This window comes from Limulus polyphemus, unplaced genomic scaffold (assembly GCF_000517525.1).
Source record: "Limulus polyphemus unplaced genomic scaffold, Limulus_polyphemus-2.1.2 Scaffold359, whole genome shotgun sequence".
Lineage (NCBI taxonomy): Eukaryota > Metazoa > Arthropoda > Merostomata > Xiphosura > Limulidae > Limulus > Limulus polyphemus.
In genome coordinates, this window is record NW_013665969.1 from 49,172 (window position 1) to 68,551 (window position 19,380).

At 32.5% G+C, this 19,380-nt stretch overlaps 1 protein-coding gene across 1 annotated transcript in view; it reads left to right on the forward strand.

Annotated features, from left to right (window-relative positions):
* Positions 1 to 19,380, forward strand: part of LOC111085381 (nephrin-like) — an 83,250-nt gene that overhangs the window by 10,145 nt on the left and 53,725 nt on the right. Inside the window, exons 4-7 of the mRNA XM_022383672.1 lie at positions 4,217 to 4,420; positions 10,453 to 10,749; positions 11,072 to 11,362; positions 11,845 to 12,132. Of these exons, the coding sequence (XP_022239380.1) occupies positions 4,217 to 4,420; positions 10,453 to 10,749; positions 11,072 to 11,362; positions 11,845 to 12,132 (1,080 nt within the window). The remainder of the gene's footprint in view (positions 1 to 4,216; positions 4,421 to 10,452; positions 10,750 to 11,071; positions 11,363 to 11,844; positions 12,133 to 19,380) is intronic.

The following is a 19,380-nucleotide window of genomic DNA, read 5'->3' on the forward strand; positions in this document are numbered from 1 at the left end:
TGCAGTTAAAACAGATATTTGTAGCTTGAGAAAATAATTTAGACACTATTTCCAACCTAATTTGTTTACGTTTTTTAAGGTCCCTAGTTGTAGGCTTGAAACTATAATCTTTGCATTTAGATTCAACTTTTTTCTGTATTTTTTTTGGCAATCCCTATTCCCCCTTTTTAAATTAACAGTTTTTACTAATCTTGCTTTTTAATTTTTTATGTCCATTTATGGAGAATAACATTTAAGCTACATATCTGCATATGCGTTCAGTTGAACGTTGCTGGTTTTTTTAAATAGTTTACTGCTGCATTGGCTTTTTTTTCCACCCAACCACCACACTGATCTTATTCAAAATAAATAACAAATGTACAACAAAGAATAAACACATCTACTGGTAAACAGCTACAATAAACAAAATGTAAAGTTGTTCTCAGTGGACCATCTTGAAGGCAAAGATTGATTCATCACAGATTTAATGGCCGACTTCCATCAATGTCATAGTGTAATGTAACAAAAGATGAACAGCAACAAAGTAATATCATCAGAACGGAATAATGTTTCTATTAAGATAACACAACAAAGATTAATGCAATGTAAACAGACGCAGTAACATGCTTACCTTGTTACTTCTACATGACACACATATATACGTTTTTCACAGCCTGCTTTGTACACGTGTTTGCTAGAATAAGGTGAAAAAACAATGCATGCAAAACAGACAACAACAAAACATTTAGCGTAAGTCGCCTATTATCGACAATATTTACAACCGCTACCCTAACACTAACTATTTAAAAATAGCAATAGCTATATGAAATAGTTCTATATAAAGTGGTAATACATACTGAATACGCACTCACGATTTAAGATATGTATAAGAAACAGTATAAAAAATCATCACTTTCGCCTGAGTAGAAAAATCTACTATGTTAATCGTTTACTGTTAAAAACTTGCTGAAGTCGTGGAAATCCATGTAGAGGCAGTAAACTCGAGTAATGACGAAACAGCGACTCGAATAACGATATGCAACAGAAAATTCGGAAACCTTTCACGTGGCAGTTTCCAATCAATGCACTAGAAAATTCACGAATTGCAGTTTCAAAATAATGCATACGCTAGGAAAACACAGGACTTTTTTATGTCGAAAAGTGACGACAGAATTAAGGACGTCGAATTAAGTTTAAAACTACTTTCTCAGTTTTTTGCAAAATTCCTGTGCGATCACACACTACATTAGATATCACTTGGAATAATTTTATAGTGGAATCGTAATAGGGATTTGTAGCTGGACCAAACTTTCAGCAGTAGATATCCAATTTTGTTTGTCTACTTTTTTGTGATCCATATTTGTAGATTTTAAATTCTCAATTTTTAATTATCTTGTATGTTGGATTTCTTAATGCACAGCAAAGGGTAAATATAATATATGCCTAAAGTAAGACACGACTCCTCTCCCCCTATGCGCGTAAAAAGCAGTCTTTTTAAATAAAACAAATACGTCTAAAACATCGCTTTAAATTAGGCTTCGTGTCTTTTAAAGTAATTATTTACTGACCCAGATGGCTTTGTGACTGACGTTTAGTACAATCATGCATCGAGTACAAAAGCAGAACAACATCGCATCTATTATGTATTTATAACCACATAAATCAATTTTCAATTAAAAAATAATCCACTTTTAAACAGATCATGGACACTTGCAGCGCTTCATATAGTATACCTGTCTAGGTTTTGGTGCAAAATACCCAGCCGATTTTGTTGTAGGTTTGTGAAACAATAATAATATTAATAATAATAGTATGAACAAATGGATAAATTTTGACTTTGTTTAACAATCGTGAAATCACTTGTTTTACTTATTATCAATGTTTGGGTGGCATTAACTATTGAAAAGGAAGGGTTTAAATGCTGTTTCGAGAATAAGTGAGCTTTATAATTTAGTTTTTGCCTGAATGTTCTATTAGAGTTTTGAGCAAATTCCTGTGCGATTCCTATTCATTCTCATGGCTCATGGTAAAGTTAAATCTTCAGAATCAGCCGAAAATAAAGGTGGTATTCTTCGATAAAGCTCAATAATAAAATTTATAAAAGAAAACTACAACAATAATAAGTATGAGAATAAAAGTATTTAGCAAAAGTTAATGTAACTTAACGGATAATAAAATTTTGTACCATATATGAAATTTTCATATAGTTTGTATTAACTATTTGTATATATATATATCGCATTAACGTTATCCGTCCAGGTTGTCAACTTATTGTCATAACGTATATATATTGCAAGAACTTACAAGTGCAAGTAAATATTATTGTTATAATATGTCATACACCTTATATCTGCTATATACAGTGCCGATGAGGTCTTTCGCTGAATACCAGATCTCATCATGCAGGATGGGATACGACTGACAGAGTAGTGGTCGAGACTTTATTGATATTATGAAATTGCTTAAACAACAACTGTTTCGGTGTGAATTAGATTACGTTTGTGAACTGTAATTTTTATATATAAATTTTATTTACGGTATTAAGCACCAAAAGTAGGTTTGTTATATGATTTATTAACATCAAATTATTTATTTATCTCAGCATCAAATTGTTTAGTAAAAGCTTAAATTATCGCGAGATAAAACTGATGGTGGTCAATATATTAAAGTGGTTCAATGTTACCTTAAAGAATTTTTAATAAATTAAAGTGAGGACGGGGAATCTTTAAACAGGTCTTGATATTATATAAAATCTCTTAAACAAGTAAGCATTGAGTGAATTTGGTGATCAACATGTGAAAAATGAGAGTGAATCTAATAACTATGAAATCAGTCACCCTGTAGATCAGCAATAAGTTTACGAATGTTAAATACCGGAATCTGATTCACGGCAGTGGACAGAGCGCATATATATATATATATTCGTACCATTCATAGATACAATTAATACAGTTACAGACATCAGTAGTTATATAGATAATTAATATGTGCACAGGTGGGAAATAATAATATTTATATCTTCCCTGTCCTCACCTCCTGATATCTCCCTGAAGCGGATAAAGTATCTAATAGCACTGGCTCTTAGGCCAGTCTGGGGCTTTTTACATAGAAGAAATCTCGGTAAAGATTCCCGGTGAAGATTGTATTTACAACAAATTTGACTGATGAAATTCGCAGCAGGAGATCCACTGCCATTTACAGCCATTCTATAGCATAATCTGACTAGCTCGTTTTCAGACGAACGGCAGGAGTTCATAAAGTTCACAAAACATTTGTGCATTTGAAATTCTACGGGATGATCATCCACAATTCTAGATAACAAATCACAGTGAGTGTCATATGACACCATGAGAATGCGACGAATGCATTTCCGCCATGCACAATAAAAACTTTCGATTGTCTTATGATCAAAATCCCAAAGATTCGATCCATATGAACACATACAATATGTTTTAAACAGAATGTGTCGCACATCATATGAACAATGTGAAAATTTAGATAGTAACGAATTACATCTCTGGTAAAATTCATTCACGCTTTTGTGAATGGAATTTTCTTAATAATTAAAGCCGATGTAATGACCAAGGTGTACAGCTGATTCACTAATGGAACCACCATGCCACAGAACATGTCCGCTGTGTAGCTTTGTGCTGAGAAAACAACAATTTTCAAATTAACTGATGATTAACTGAAGTTTAGTTCTGGTATTTTAGTATCAATTTGACTTCTTTATCTAGGTAAATGAGTTGATTTTAACCCTAGTTAAATTACTTATAAGCTTAAGTACCAACTCAAGATCTTGAAGAGTAAAGATCATACGGTGAGTATAAGGAACAATTTCTGTAATGCATTAATCACTAACACTATCAGAGAAAAGGTATTTCGAGGTTAATTTTTTGTTCTCACATCAAAATACGTAAAAAACGGATAATTAGGCAAGCATATGTTTTTCTTTGCTTTTAAAAATTATTTTTAAATTGTATTATTGTCATCATGTTAAAACTGGTGCTTTTTTAAAGATATATTTAATTAGATATTACAAACAAAGCTTATAGGTATTTTCAAATTATCCTACGAGTCAAAAATTATTATTCACCGAAATCTTTTTTTACACAAACTACTTAAATAATTGACAATTTTAGTACTACTACGTAGTTTGAAGTAGAGTTTATCATTAATAAATTGTTAATTCCATACTTGTTCTTAAAAAAAAAACCGTCTTTCTTAATAATTAAAGGAAGGCCCCCTCCGTCTGTGACTTGGTGGAGAGGGATACAGCTGCTTGACAAAGAACACGAAAAGGAAGATATTGAAGAGGTTATGAATGAACTTGTGATACAACGTCTTGCTAGGACTGATCTCAACGCTGAACTGCTGTGTCAAGTGTGGAACTCGAATCTCACGTCCTCAATTATTGCCGCCGTCTTCCTTGACCTCAACTGTGGGTTTTATACTTACTTTTTTATTGAGGGTCTCATGAAACAAAATAGTTTTGAAAGTTATGTTTGTGAATTTTGCAGTTAATGACTCGTAAGCATACACTTATGCTTTAGCCATTTTATTATATCTCGAAAGTATTGTCCATTTTGTAAATTTCCTTACATATTCCTAGGCAGAATTTGAAAATCCATTACAGAGTATCTAAGTTGATTAATCAATCTTTAATATTTCAACGTCTAGAGAAGATACGTCATCATTATATCATTAATATATTTACTATTAAAACAATAAAAACTTTTACAAACTAATAATAGGAAGATATTTGAATCTAACATATTTGTGATTATAAATTTACTATTTCAGGCGTTTTTATGAAGTCTAAACAACCTTTCATTTCCCCATATTGTGTCGCATATTACCGTATGAGTTTTTAAGAAGTTTCAAGTTATGTATTGGTGTTATTATACTTGACATATAATCCGGTGTCCATCGTTAAAAATACCAGTGAACATATTTAACTATATTTCTATTTGTTATCTTAATGCGTGTTATATATTGTTTATTGAGAATTCTATATTATTTTCAAATGTCTAATAGAAGATTCATTTCGATAAGTCTTGGACGTATTTCAAATCTTGATTCTCCTGTGAAATAATTTTTAAAGCATTTCTGTTGTTAGGTCTCAGAGGAAGATCACATACTTCAGTAAAACGTGGTATTCCCCTCTAACTTTGTATTTTATTCGATGATTAAAAACAATGTCCATAAGTTTGAAAAAAAAACTATTTTTACTACTTTATACGAAATGTCTCCTCTAACAGACGGCTACTGCTTCAGAAACAGTTTGATGTGTTTCATGATGATAAAAAACGACAATAATAGCATTCAAAGCGAGACATTACATATAGCAATCTGTAATATTACTGTTAACGTAACTCATCACAGGAGTGTGATGATTCATTCGGCACAGAAAGAAACATTTTCTGTGGCGCTTGTTTTCGTTTAATGTCTCTAATATAGCTTCTAAATAGTGGCTCTTCCGAATTTATTGTTTTCTTGTTACGCAAAGAGCTTTTTTCCCAATGTTTTCATTATGCATTGACTTAAATAGGAAGAAACAAAACAACGGCGATTCGAAAATTACATTAACATAAGGTTTTTAGAAAGAGTAAGATGCAGTTTATAAGAGGGGAATTGGTGATACAACGGTGTATCGCTGTAAATATAGTTAGTTGAGACGAACTTCTGGCCGTCCGGCTTCCAATGACGCCAGGGGTAGGCATGTACCCGGAGGATAATGCTCTTTCATCAAAAAAAATATTTTTATAGCGACTTTGCTAAACGACATAGAGCTAACATAAACTACATTTCTTAGAAGAAAGCATTCAATTTTCTTTAAGGTAGCAGAATAACTTGAAAGCATGGAATATGGGACAGTGACGGCTCTAAAGCAGAGAATAGGGACAGTGACGGCTCTAATAGCAGAGAATAGGGACAGGGACGGCTCTAAAAGCATGAATATGGGACAGTGACGGCTCTAAAGCAGAGAATAGGGACAGTGACGGCTCTAATAGTAGAGTATACGGGACAGTGACGGCTCTAAAAGCATGAATATGGAACAGTGACGGCTCTAAAATCATGAATATGGGAGAGTAACGGCTCTAAAAGCAGAGTATACAGGACAGTGACGGCTCTAAGCATGGAATACGGGACAGTGACGACTCTAAAAGCATGGAATACGGGACAGTGACGGCTCTAAAAGCGGAGAATACGGAACAGTGACGGCTCTAAAAGCAGAGAATAGGGACAGTGACGGGCTAATAGCAAAGAATACGGGACAGTGACGGCTCTAAACGCATGGAATATGGGACAGTGACGGATCTAAAAGCAGAAAATATGGGACAGTGACGGCTCTAAACTCCATGTTAACGCGGAGCATCAACCGCATCCACATAATGAAGACTATGGTTATGAAATAAAAGCTTACAACCCAGAAGGCAATAAAACTGGACATAAATAATGTCTTGAAGTTGACGAAAGCTCATAAGTCAAGGGTCATAAGCGAACAACAACATCAAGAAATGAATGGCCAAAAATAAGGAATCGTTACAAACTCATTCGACCACATGTCTGTCGAGTCCTTAAGTGCAGCTGGTATTGACATTTATGCCTTTGGTCTGCCAAAAGTGGTCTTGGAAGCCGAAGTACACTTATAGTGGGGGCCCGATGCGTTTAGAAGAACTTACGTTTAGAAGTGTACTTTAAGAGTGATCTCGCCGTCAGAAGTTTGATATTAATATAACTGCAGTGTCGTTCACGATCAACAATGAAGTGATTCTAGTGGAAGAAAACTGTGGTGCCGTTCACGATCAACAGTGAAGTGATTCTAGGGGAAGAAAACTACGGTATCGTTCACGATCAGCAATGAAGTGATTCTATGGTAAGAAAACTACGGTATCGTTCACGATCAACAATGAAGTGTATCGTTCACGATCAACAATGAAAGAAGTAATTCTAGGGAAAGAAAACTGCGGTGTCGTTCATGATCAACAATGAAGGAAGTATTTCTAGTGGAAGAAAACTGTGGTGTCGTTGACGATCAACAATGAAGTGATTCTAGGGGAAGAAAATACGATATCGTTCACGATCAACAATATAAGAAGTATTTCTAGGGGAAGAAAACTGCGGTATCGTTCAAGATCAAGATGAAGGAAGGGATTCTAGTGGAAGAAAACTACTATTTCTAGTGGCAGAGAATTGCGGTGTAGCTCACGATCTACGATAAAAAAAAAGTATTTTTAGGGTCAGTGCGGGACGTGGAAGTTGTTCGAATAAAACAAGATGAATTATCAGCTGTATCTGAGGGTTATAACCTGTATGAGAAACTAGGTGAAATTAAAGAATCATTGTATGTAGCAATATTTCATGCCATCAAACAATAATAGGAAAGTTTAGATTCGTATACGTTATTGCCTTTTTCGTTTTGATTTTTAATGATTATTGTACAACGGTAAGATTTATTAACTTAATAGTTCTTGTAGCGATACGTGAGGATGTTAAATGAACTCTCAACAAGAAAAATAGTTGATAATTGGTTTTGGTTTCGAGTTGTACTGGATGTTTCAAATGACGCATTTAACAACATAATCGTGTAAGCACTATCTTATACAACGCTATGATGCAAATATATATGTGTGGGTGTTTCGATTTTTCAAATTAACATCATTAAAATGTATTACATAATTCAATATCCCTCCTACTTTAAATGGGATTACCTAGAAATGAAAAATAATAAAACTGACCAAAATTAAAGACTAAGATTAAGAATCGTTATAATACGTTACAATAAAACTGATAATATTTTTCATATTTCAGAACAAATTTATCAGTCCCCCAATGAGTCAATGGTAAGTTTACGAACTTACAAGGCTAAAATCCGGGGCTTGATTTCTCGCGGTGGACAAAGCGCAAATAATATTTTGTTTAGCTTTGCGCTAAAAATAAAAATAACAACTAATTTACGTAAAACGCCTTTCTATGAATTAAAATGTCACTTGCGAGCTCACGTATAGGCTTGAAGCTTTATAACGCTAAGATGTTCAGTTCGATACCTCTGGTGGTCACATCACATATAGCCTTATAAGGAATAATTCTACTTATTTATAATAAAATATATATATTAGTATTTTATCCTAATACTTAATTCTTAATTTGTTTTCCAGGTAAATTTTTCAAGATTTAGGAGCTTAATAGGTATTGAAACGGTTCAAAGTGGTGATGATATTGATGTGGAGACCAAATTGTTTGTAAACTTGTTGTATAATTACTAAGAGTCATGCATAAATGTACATAATTTACATGCTCTCAGCTATAATTTGATCCTATTAGTTAGCGTGCCCGTATGTGAGTTACAGTGTCCGTGGTTCGCGTCCCATTACCACACTATCGCTCTTTCCATTTTTGAAGCATTGAATGAATTATAAGAGAGACAGCTAAATTCCACTATTCAATAAGAGCACCAAAAAAGCATTAGGCGAAACAAAGAAACAAACTTGTATAATTATAACAAGATATGATTTTAAGTGTGCTGTAAAAATAAACATAAAATGACGATTTTAAAATTTAGCGTTCTTATAATGAATTTATTAACCACTGTAGAGAAAAATCTAAATAGTAAAAACTCTCTAGTCATTACTTTTGTGTATTTGGTCAGCACATTAAAATAGAAAATTCAAAACTCTTAAAAATATCACTCAAAAGATTGGAAATATATTTACAGAAATGGTTTCAAAAAACTAAAACTTTTAAAAATCCCAGTTATAATAATTTTTCATGGAATGCTCTTTACTTTGATGATGATTATTAACGAAAATTTAGCGAAGGGAAAGACTACGTTGTTCCTCATTAATTCACAATAAATGTATTTTGGATTTTATCTTTTAATAAAAAGATGTTATAGATATAGTGAAAAAAAAACGTTATCTAGAGAGTTAAGCAATTGTATTTTCCCAACAATCTCTGTTGTTTTTTCATATATTTCATACAGTGTATGTTTTATTACAATATATCATTGGGTTATTGTAATTAATAACTTGTATAAGCTTCAAGTTACATAATTTGTTCCGACGATTTGATATAGTTGACAACTTTGAAAAAGAGACATTGAATTTGTAAGGCGAGTTTCTTTTTGAATTGAGCACCTAATAAACCTGCAATAAACGATCATTTGCAATCTATGTAATTTCAGTTACCGTAGCTTACATTAAAACACGTCTGAGTGCGTATTCTGTCTATATAATGCTGTATACTTGAGCGTTGTCTCTCGTAGCTGAACGAAAAGCTACAAAGCTTATAACGCTAGAATCTGGAACGATTAACAAGCACAGATAACTTTATAGATAGACCGTTGTGTAACTATGCGTTTAACAATAAACAATATATTTGTTTTTTTATACTTTAAGTAACTTAATCGGTAAACTCTTGGTAAATATCTTTCCATTTAAGCCTAATATTGTTTGGTGTTATTTTGTTTAATGTGGCACGAATTTAAATAATTGCTTCATTTTCTCAATTACCGGAAAAGAACAGTCCTCTCAAACAGGTCTGCAAGATGAATATTTATTTTCAGCCTGAACGATCTAGCAGGTTATTAGCGTGGGATAATATTTCCTACTTTTTATTAACTTTGAACAAATAGCCAAATGCCTGAAAAACATAGTTAAAATTATAATCTCCTGTGAGACTAACCGAAAATGTAAGTTATATATCGTATTAAAGATAAGATTAAATAAGATTTCCTAAACAAAACTAATAAACAATAAAAAGGAGAACATGTGAAAATAAAACTTTATTTATTAGTTGTTTTTCAAACTAAGTATATGGAGTTAACGTTTCTATCAGATATCAAGGAATAAAGAGAAATATGCTTATAATATGATTTGCACTTACATTTTGACTATCATCCGATTTCTTGTATTTGAATGATTTTTCAGCATAAAATGTGATTCAGTATTTTATTCCTTTGCTGGCTAGGAAAAATAAATGTTGTTTGGAAAATGTCATTGCATAATAGATGTTCATTTAAGCATAAATGTAATAAATAATCGCTTTGACCATAAAAATATAATTGCGTTAGATATTATTATCACGAATACTGTATTTAATCTTTTTTTTCAGTAAATAAAAGGTTGCTTATTGTTCAAGTGATCTGATTATGCCCTGGCTTCAGTAGTCCTTTAAACAAGTTTTATTCTATAAAAAGAAGTGTACTAATTATTGGCTATAACAAAATTTTAAATAAACTGGACCGAACAGAAGCCAAGATCTAACTAGTGCTTGTATAAAAGAAGCTAGTTGATACAAAACACTAAGACACATATTATATTAAAAAAACATTTCAGCATTAAATTATATTGTTCAGAGTCTTAATACATTAAGTAAATCTTCTTTTACAAACTTAAGATTTTGAATTATAATTGATTAGAAATCTTATTTTATTGGAACAGTAATAAGCAGGATTTTCTTTCTGCCCAGTGAAGCCGTTAGACGTACGACTTATTTCATCTGAGATTCACTACAAGGCTGGACAAAAATACATTTTTGAATGCAGGACTACAGGATCGAGGCCAGAGCCCCATATATCTTGGTGGAAAGATTATGTTCTTTTAGATAATAACCATACCACTCTTACTCACCAGTCTAATATAAGTGTTGGCACACTAGAGATAAACTTTACTGGCTCTGACCACGGAAAGAATTTAACCTGTCGAGTTATTAATCCAATAATAGACAATAGCGGCCTAGAAGATGTTATCACGTTAAAAGTGTATTGTGAGTAAATCACTATTTTCGAAAATATCAATATTTCAAATTAAAGTATCCTGTAGTTTTTGAATGTGAAGGTGCATGCTGTTTTTATTGTTTCATACCTTGTTTAATTTTTATCACTATAAAGAACTTGTCTTTATAACGTCCAGTTTCCTTTTCTATTTTCGATCTGACAAAATCATAAAAAGTTATCGTAAACATTTTTAAAGTTATTGTACATATATATATATATATATATATATATTGTTATTGAGACACTTAGTGAGTGAAAAGAAAGATAGATAACATGAACCGTCCTGCAACCGTATTTATTTTTTATTTCCAGATAAACCACAAGTTTCTGTGTTTCTTCAAGGCGGTCGTACGTTTCAAGCTGTGCACGAGGATGACGATGCATATCTTGATTGCATCGTGAAAGCAAATCCTGTAATCAGTGAGATAACGTGGAACTTCCAAGGAAACAAGCTGAAGAGCAACTCTAAAGATGGAATAATCATTAGTAATCATTCTCTTACACTGAAAAAAGTTGGTCGAAAACAAAGAGGCTTTTATAGCTGTTCGGCTAGAAATTCAGAAGGCCAAGGAAATAGTGACGATATTGAACTGAAGATTAAATGTGAGCTGAATTATTCATATTTTTTATTACTTCCATGTGTTCAAAACATAAAGCATTAATCAACCGTTCGTGAAGATCTGAATAATAAAACTTTACTATGATGGACGCGAGTAAAATAATTTCAAAAATCAAAACACCCAGAATAAAGTTGTCCAATGTTTAAATGTTTTTAATAACACCATCTTGTGATCTGAATATTTCCCAGCATACCATCTTATTGTGATTGTACATGTTTACCGTGTCACAGACCTTAAATTTAGATACCACAGCAACGTCTTATAATAAATGAAGAACAAAAAAATAAAAATCTCTAAAAGAATGTGAATATTCAACTTGACTGTTTTTAATTATATTTGTGTAATTCAAAAACTAATGTGAATAACTATTATAACTTCACTTGATACGTTAACATACAACAAGAGAGAGTTAGTACCTGTGGTTTCTTAGGTACTTACGATCTGTTTCTTTTATAACGTTTTTAGATAAACCTGTATGTACACATAGGCGTGCGAAGTTTTATACTGCTATGATTGGAGAACTTGTAAGAATTGAATGTCTCGTGGACGCTGATCCTGACGACGTTACATTTTTTTGGAGATTTAATAATTCCAGACATGATAGAGAAATTCTCACACACACTCGATTTGGATTAAAAAGTGTGGCACGTTTCTCACCAGTAGATGAAAGTGACTTCGGAACGTTTACCTGTAAAGGAGAAAATTCTGTCGGAATGCAGAAAGATGGCTGTAAATACATACTTGTTTCAGTCGGTAAGAGTTGATTTTTGAACAGATCATAATTAATGAAGCATCTTTTACTACACTTTAAACAATCATTTATATTTTGAATCAGTCATTTTCTCATACTATAAATATGCTCTCTTACCTAACGTATTGATATGAACGTAGATAGCAGATCAGGTAATCTGATCATACCCTCAATAACCCATTTCCGAATGATGCATTGATGTGCTAAAAGTTATGATGCTAGCGATAACAAAACAAAATTAAAAGACCAAATGAAACAACTCAATTAAATAAAACGTCAAATATTGATAGATTTAATAAGAGGCCGAGTTTCAAGTCAACATTACAAGTATTATCCCACAGACTGTTTTATTAGCAACAGAACCAATCGTTATGTAAACATATTAGACAATAATGTCTGAAAGTTCCTGCCATAATATTTCTACAAACATCAGTTGTAAATTTACACGTGTTTCATCATGACTCATTCAAACTCTGGTGTGGCCCAATTTTCTTTTGGTTTCAATTAATCTTATAATTATGCTTTGCTCGCAATTCATCCTATATTCATAGATATCGATTATTTACCGTTTTGTAAAATATGTTGTTATTATGAAAGCTCAATTGGTGTTAAATAAAGCTTGAATTTATATTAGCATTAGATAAATATTTAAATAAAGTTGTTGGTGTAAGACGTTGTAATTGTGTAGGTATTTTATATTTGTTAACATCAAGCAGGAGGAGCCCGGCATGGCCAGGTGGTTAAGGCACTCGACTCGCAATCTGAGGGTCGCGGGTTGGAATCCCCGTCACACTAAACATGCTCACCCTTTCAGCTGTGGGGGGCATTATAATATGACGGTCAATCTCACTATTCGTTGGTAAAAGAGTAGCCCAAGAGTTGGCGGCGGGTGGTGATGACTAGCTTCCTTCCCTCTAGTCCTACACTGCTAAATTAGGGACGGCTAGCGTAGAAAGCCCTCGTGTAGCTTTGCGCGAAATTCAAAAAACAAATACAAAAAATCAAGCAGGAGTTGCTTTAATCTAGTCAGCTGGCGTGCTTTAAGTACAAAGGGTCTGCTTTTATTTGGTTCAACTAAATCACACGAAACTCTAGAAAATGCTTCTGTGATACAGTTAAAATAACCTCTCTATTAACGGAAATATCGATTCAGCATGTTGCAAGGCACCAAAGAGGCGTTCTGTATCTTGAAGATCAGGTAACTCTGGTTATAGTCTTCTTGAACACAATCGATTTTTGTTTAAAATGCTAAAAGTAATCTACCTTAGAAAGTACCTTCAATGATGTAAAAACATTGAATGAATGTAGGTTGCTCTATTTCACGAAGTTCTTTTTACGTAATATGATTTCCCAAAGAATGTCATAGAAAATAAATTATAGTGCAAATAAATGCAACGCATTGGAATACTTAAAAGTTATTTCGTCTGAAGAAACTTAGTTGGTATTTTTAATTAGACATAAGATAAATACAGGTACAGCTTGTATAATCTATAAATGTAAGATTTATACCAAACACTATTCGTTATTTTTCCTATTGAATAAACTTTTAATTGTTGATCAGTATCAACTATTACAAAAATCTAGAGAATAGACAGTTTTCCTTTTTTTTATCAATTCTTTCGATTAGAGATTACAGAGAGTATTTTTAACACAATATGTTTTGCCTATTGTCACAACAAATAGAACATAAACATTCATTTCTCACAACAATATAAAGATAACAGTAATAAAATTACAACTATCTTTTTGTAAAAAAAAAAAGAAGAATAAGAAAAAGAAACTGCGTTTCTTCTCGGTAATTATTGTTATAAGGTTTCACTAGATTTATATAAAGAGCCATTTCTGTTGATATATAAACTACAACAAGACGTGTAACTATGCCAGATGGAAGCTGTGAACAAGTACACAAAGCTAAACACGGTTTGTAGTGTTCAAGAAAATATACAGAGGTTTAATACGCAATATTAAAATTATTTTGGAGCCTAGCCATGTCCAGTTATGCTCTACCTGACGACCGTTCTTCTTGAAATTAGCCATACGGAGTGGTTGTCTCATTGCAAAAGGCTCTGCGATTTAATCTGTCATGCTCAATGCACACCAAACCCACCTACATATTTCCATAATCCATTAAGTGTATGACAACGACAATTTGCTAACACTCGTTTTAATTGTCCAAGCACACATAAATTCATAGGCTCTACATCCGATGACTTCACTGGTATGTTTTCATATGAAACAGTATGAATACCCGTTTAATTATCCGGCTGCTTGAGGTATGCAACGGTTGAACTCATACTTGGTGTTACCAAGTTGTACACACTTGTCATGTATAGATTTTCCAAATGAAACTCTTTCTTGACTATGTTGTGTAATATTGCCAGGAAACATAATTTTTGCTACTGACCTTTGTGTTGCTATATTCTCGACTTTTACAAGACGCCACTTTCTTGATGGTCATGATTCCTCAAATTATGTTCAATTTACCCCTGAAGAAGAAAAAAGGTCCACCTTTCGAAAGCACTCGGGTTATAGGGTTTTTATTATTTTACATTATATAATGAATACGCCACGAAATAAAATCAAATCATAAACACTCCTATAGTTTCTTTGCTGTTGTTGTTAAGCGCAAAGCTAAACAACAAAGCTACTCAATGGGCTATATTTTCTGTGCACACAACTTGCTATCAAAACCCAGTTTATCGCTGACCCACCGGAGGGGGGGGGTAACTCTAATAGTTGAGGTTCATTAAAACTGTTATTTCATTTGTTTATAACACAATGTTCTACACTGATGAACAAATAGTATTGTTAATATAAAAATCGATAATTTTTGAGAAAGTTATCGTTTTGCATAGGCTACGCCAATTAATTAGATTTATATGTTTATTGCAAACTATATACACAATTGAATTATCAGTCATGTTATAATAAAAAATATAGTAACTCGAACTGGGCCAATCTGAATATGGCAAATCACGTGGTGAAAATGTTTGCTATTTAGTAATTAGAAACTGGTCACGAATTGTACAGAAGACAAGTGACTAGTTTTTCAAAAACTACTTTTACTGAATTGTAAAAATCAATTTACTTATTCATAAGTTATCAGGTACAGAAAAGTGTTCAGTTTTTTTTAAAACTCTAATTTCATTGAATTAGAGGAATCCATTTTTTATTCATAAGTTACCAGATACACAAGATAAGTGATCAGTTTTTCAAAAACTCTAATTTCATTGAATTACGGAAATATGCACAGTTATTTATGTTTATGTGCTTAGAATAATACTAAAATAAAACAAAGAAAAAACAATTAGTGGGTTCACCAGCTTATAAAAATAACATTTATACGTTACTTTTTCATAGTGTTTTTATGGTATTTTCTCGAAACATATCTTTGTCTCTTTTATTTGACTACCAGAAAATATAGGTACCACTTTCATGCATAAGCTTCAGATTTTGCACAGTATATAGTCTGGAAGTTTCTTTCTTCAGTAAAAAAAGTTTGGCTTAATCACTATAAGGCTCACTATTTTTTTTTTCATAGAAAATATTTCAATAATATGTGTTGATAAACTTGTGAATTGTTAATGTTTCATTTAATAGTTTATTATTTCAAACAATTTTCATCAAAATGTACATTTCAGAGATTTTGATCTTAGGAAATTTAAGCATGTTTTAAACTCTAGTCGTTTGGCTAAATGTTACTAAAAGAAATTACATAATTGCACAAATGGTGTAAATAGTTATCTTTTAATACCATGATATCCTTTGTTCAAAAGAAATCATCTAGTAATTAACAAGAGTGATCTTTTAAAAATTCCATTCCCTAGTGCAACTGAAACAAAATACAGAAGGAACTTATTTCCTCTGGATATCACTACGAACTTAACTGGTACTACAAATCAGTAACTAGGTCTTTCGAAAACTATAACGTCAAATACTGCTTTTGAAATATATCCTTCATCTAAAGCAGGTCTGTAGTTTCACTGAGTCTTTAAAATTTGTTTTCAGGTCTCCGAAGTTCCATATGGATATCTAAAGTTCTTATTTCCTGCTTCTTATTATTCCAGTGAATAGGGCACTTGATTCGCAATCTGAAGGTCACGGGTTCAAATTGCATTCCCGAATATGCTTACCCTTTCAGCAGTGAGAGTGTTATAATATTACGATCAATCTTACTATTCTTTGTCAAAATAGTAGCCAAAGAACTGGCGGTGGGTGGTGTTGACTAGCTGCCTTCCCTTTAGTCTATTGCTTCAAAATTAAGGACGGCTAGCGCAGATGGCCCTCGAGTAGCTTCGAGCAAAATTCAGAACAAATCAAGAAACTAATTATTCCAAATTTCATTAAACGATATATAGTTTTGTTTTCGATGTCTATTGCAGTTAGGTTCCTTTGATGTCATTATCATGCATCATCTTTTTAAAATTACTGTTATATTTTACTCCTCTGTACTAATATTTACTATAGTTATCATTCAAAGATTTGTATTATATATACATTTGATTATGACCATAAAGAAACATTTAATGAAAGTAGCTCATAATAATTATTATCTGGTCATCGTGATCAAACTTGGTTTTAAACACTCATCCATCTATTTTCATTCGATAAATATAAATCATGATGCTTTTGATCTATGAAGTCTGTTCATAGAATTTCATTCCAAGATTCTAGTCTCATGGATCTTGTAAATGTTGAAGTAACTAATTCAAATAGAAAATAAACTTATGAGAGTCAAGGAAGAAATTATAGCCTGTTGAGTTCTATTTGGTATTTCACCACAAGTTGTTTTAATAGTATGGGTCAAAAAAGATGTAACTTAATTTGAAACAATCTTCACTATGAACATATATACAAACATTCATGTTGATTTTAATCTTTGAAAATGACATTCCTGGTGAGGAACCATAACCAAATACGAAAAACTAAAATGTTCATAGTCATTGAAAAAAATAAAGAAATATAGAAATTTGAAATTTGTAACTAAAGGATTTTTTGTGTCTAAACTAGTAATGGTAGTTTCAAATCAGTTTAACATTCGTCATATTTTCTTGTTGCTACTGATTTTATTTATGTTTCGGTAGTTATAAATTATACGTTAGTATTATTGATCGGCGAATATATTGATTTTCATTGGCATGTGAGCCGGCCGACTAGTAGTGTGACTAACCCCTTGACCTCAATATCACCATGCCAGTGAGAATAGTCATTTTAGATACCTCGTGGGGTAGGACAAATTCAGGCATTTTCAGTATTGCACAAATGGTTTCAAACTAGTGTTGACCAACCATAATTATGTTTGTTTGTTTTTTTCTTGCACGTTGATGATACAATTAATAGAATGATCCTCTCTGACTCATTAAATTGCAATACCCAGTAAGTTCGAAAAAACAACGCTATAATTATCAGACTATTTTACATTAAGGCCATACCGATACATCCAGATATCATCCTTTGATATGGTCATCGGATTCATCCATTTTTTGTCACGTCAGTTCCTAAGCAGTAGGTCTTCCGGGAAGTCAACGGTAAATTTACGGACTTACAATGCTAAAATCCGGGGCTCGATTTTCCGCGGTGGACAGAGTGCAGATAGCCCACTGTGTAATTTTGCACTAAGAAAACAACATCTTCCTGAGCAGAGGTATTTTGGACAGCCTGAAATGTACAGTGGAAATCAAAACCGATAAAACTGTATGATTTATAACACTTTTTCATCCCATCTCAAGTATCAAGGGACTGAGATCTACGTTTTAGCTTAAACTTCAGCTTCAATACATATATACACATTTAATCAAATTGTTTAATGTACTTTATACATTACCAGTTCCATAGTTTTATGCATTTTTGGTATTTTTATAGGCCTCTTATAATGTATGAATTATTATTTTATTTCATATTTTACTAAATGAAGACTCATCATTATTCGAATTCTTTATCCAACCTGTCGATTCAACAAGTGTTTTATTTTCTAAACAATCACTTCAACAGTTCCCATTTTTAATATTCATATCTGATTCTTATTCTATTATTATTTTTGGTTTAAATTCCTGTTATTAATCGCTTTAGATATTATTATCTTTTCTCTAATTATACCGATTTTTAAGCTTCTTTCAAGCCCTTGAGTAGCAGATTGTCAATCTATTAACTGCCTGCTGTTTTGAGATCTCACCATATAGTACATGTAAATCATGCCAAATCAAAAAATATCGTTTGCGTAATTCCACTGATCTTTAGAAATGCCCCCAGTAGCACAGCGATATGTCTGCGCTAGAACGCTAGAAACCGGGTTTTGATACCCGTGGTGGGCAGAGCACAGATAGTCCATTGTGCTTAACTTCAAACAAACAAACAAATCTTCAGAAACTATTTTTTCATTGCATATATTATCCGGAGAGCTATCTTATTCATCAGTGCTATCTCTTTCTTTGATACTATTATTACTTAGGGTTTCTTCGCCAACACTGATATAAAAATTGTATTTTATTAGGTTTGTGTTTTTACTTTAAATGTAGTCCTCTTGTTCCATTCCAAAGAAAACAAAATAACAAAGCTGATAGAGGCACTTTTATACTTTTAGTATTGTCGGAGGAGAGAGCTATGACTTGTCCTTATCTCAGAACAAATACACTACTGATGTCTGTTTACTATTATAAAGTAACTAAAGCATTATGGTTTGCTTAAGAACTACTCATGAATAAAGTTACAATCATAATAATCGCATGTTACCATCAATTTCATTCATATGATAAATCATAATTCATTTATAACAATCGAGTTTCTCTTTACATTGTTCGTATGACAGGTTATAATATCCACGTAGTTTACATAAGCTCAGTTCAAGTGACTCTGAACATTGTTGTTGTGAGTTATCACTCATACAACAACAGTATCAAAATATTCATGTATGTCATAGCTATTCTATTGATGCCTTAAACATTAAAATACGTTAAAAACTCACTACTTCCATTTTAATTCTACTGTTTATCACTATTACGTTTTTCAGTAACAGGAGAACCTCCCATCACATACGGTATATTTTTTCTTCGTAATAGATGTAGCAGAAATATATTCTAATTTTATTTTCATTTACATGACATAAAGTCCTACTGTAATACATGCACGTCAGACCTAACGAAACGGCCCGGCATGGCCAGGTGGTTAAGGCATTCGACTCGCAATCTGAGGGTCGCGGGTTCGAATCCCTGTCACACCAAACATGCTCGCCCTTTCAGTCGTGGGGGTGTTAT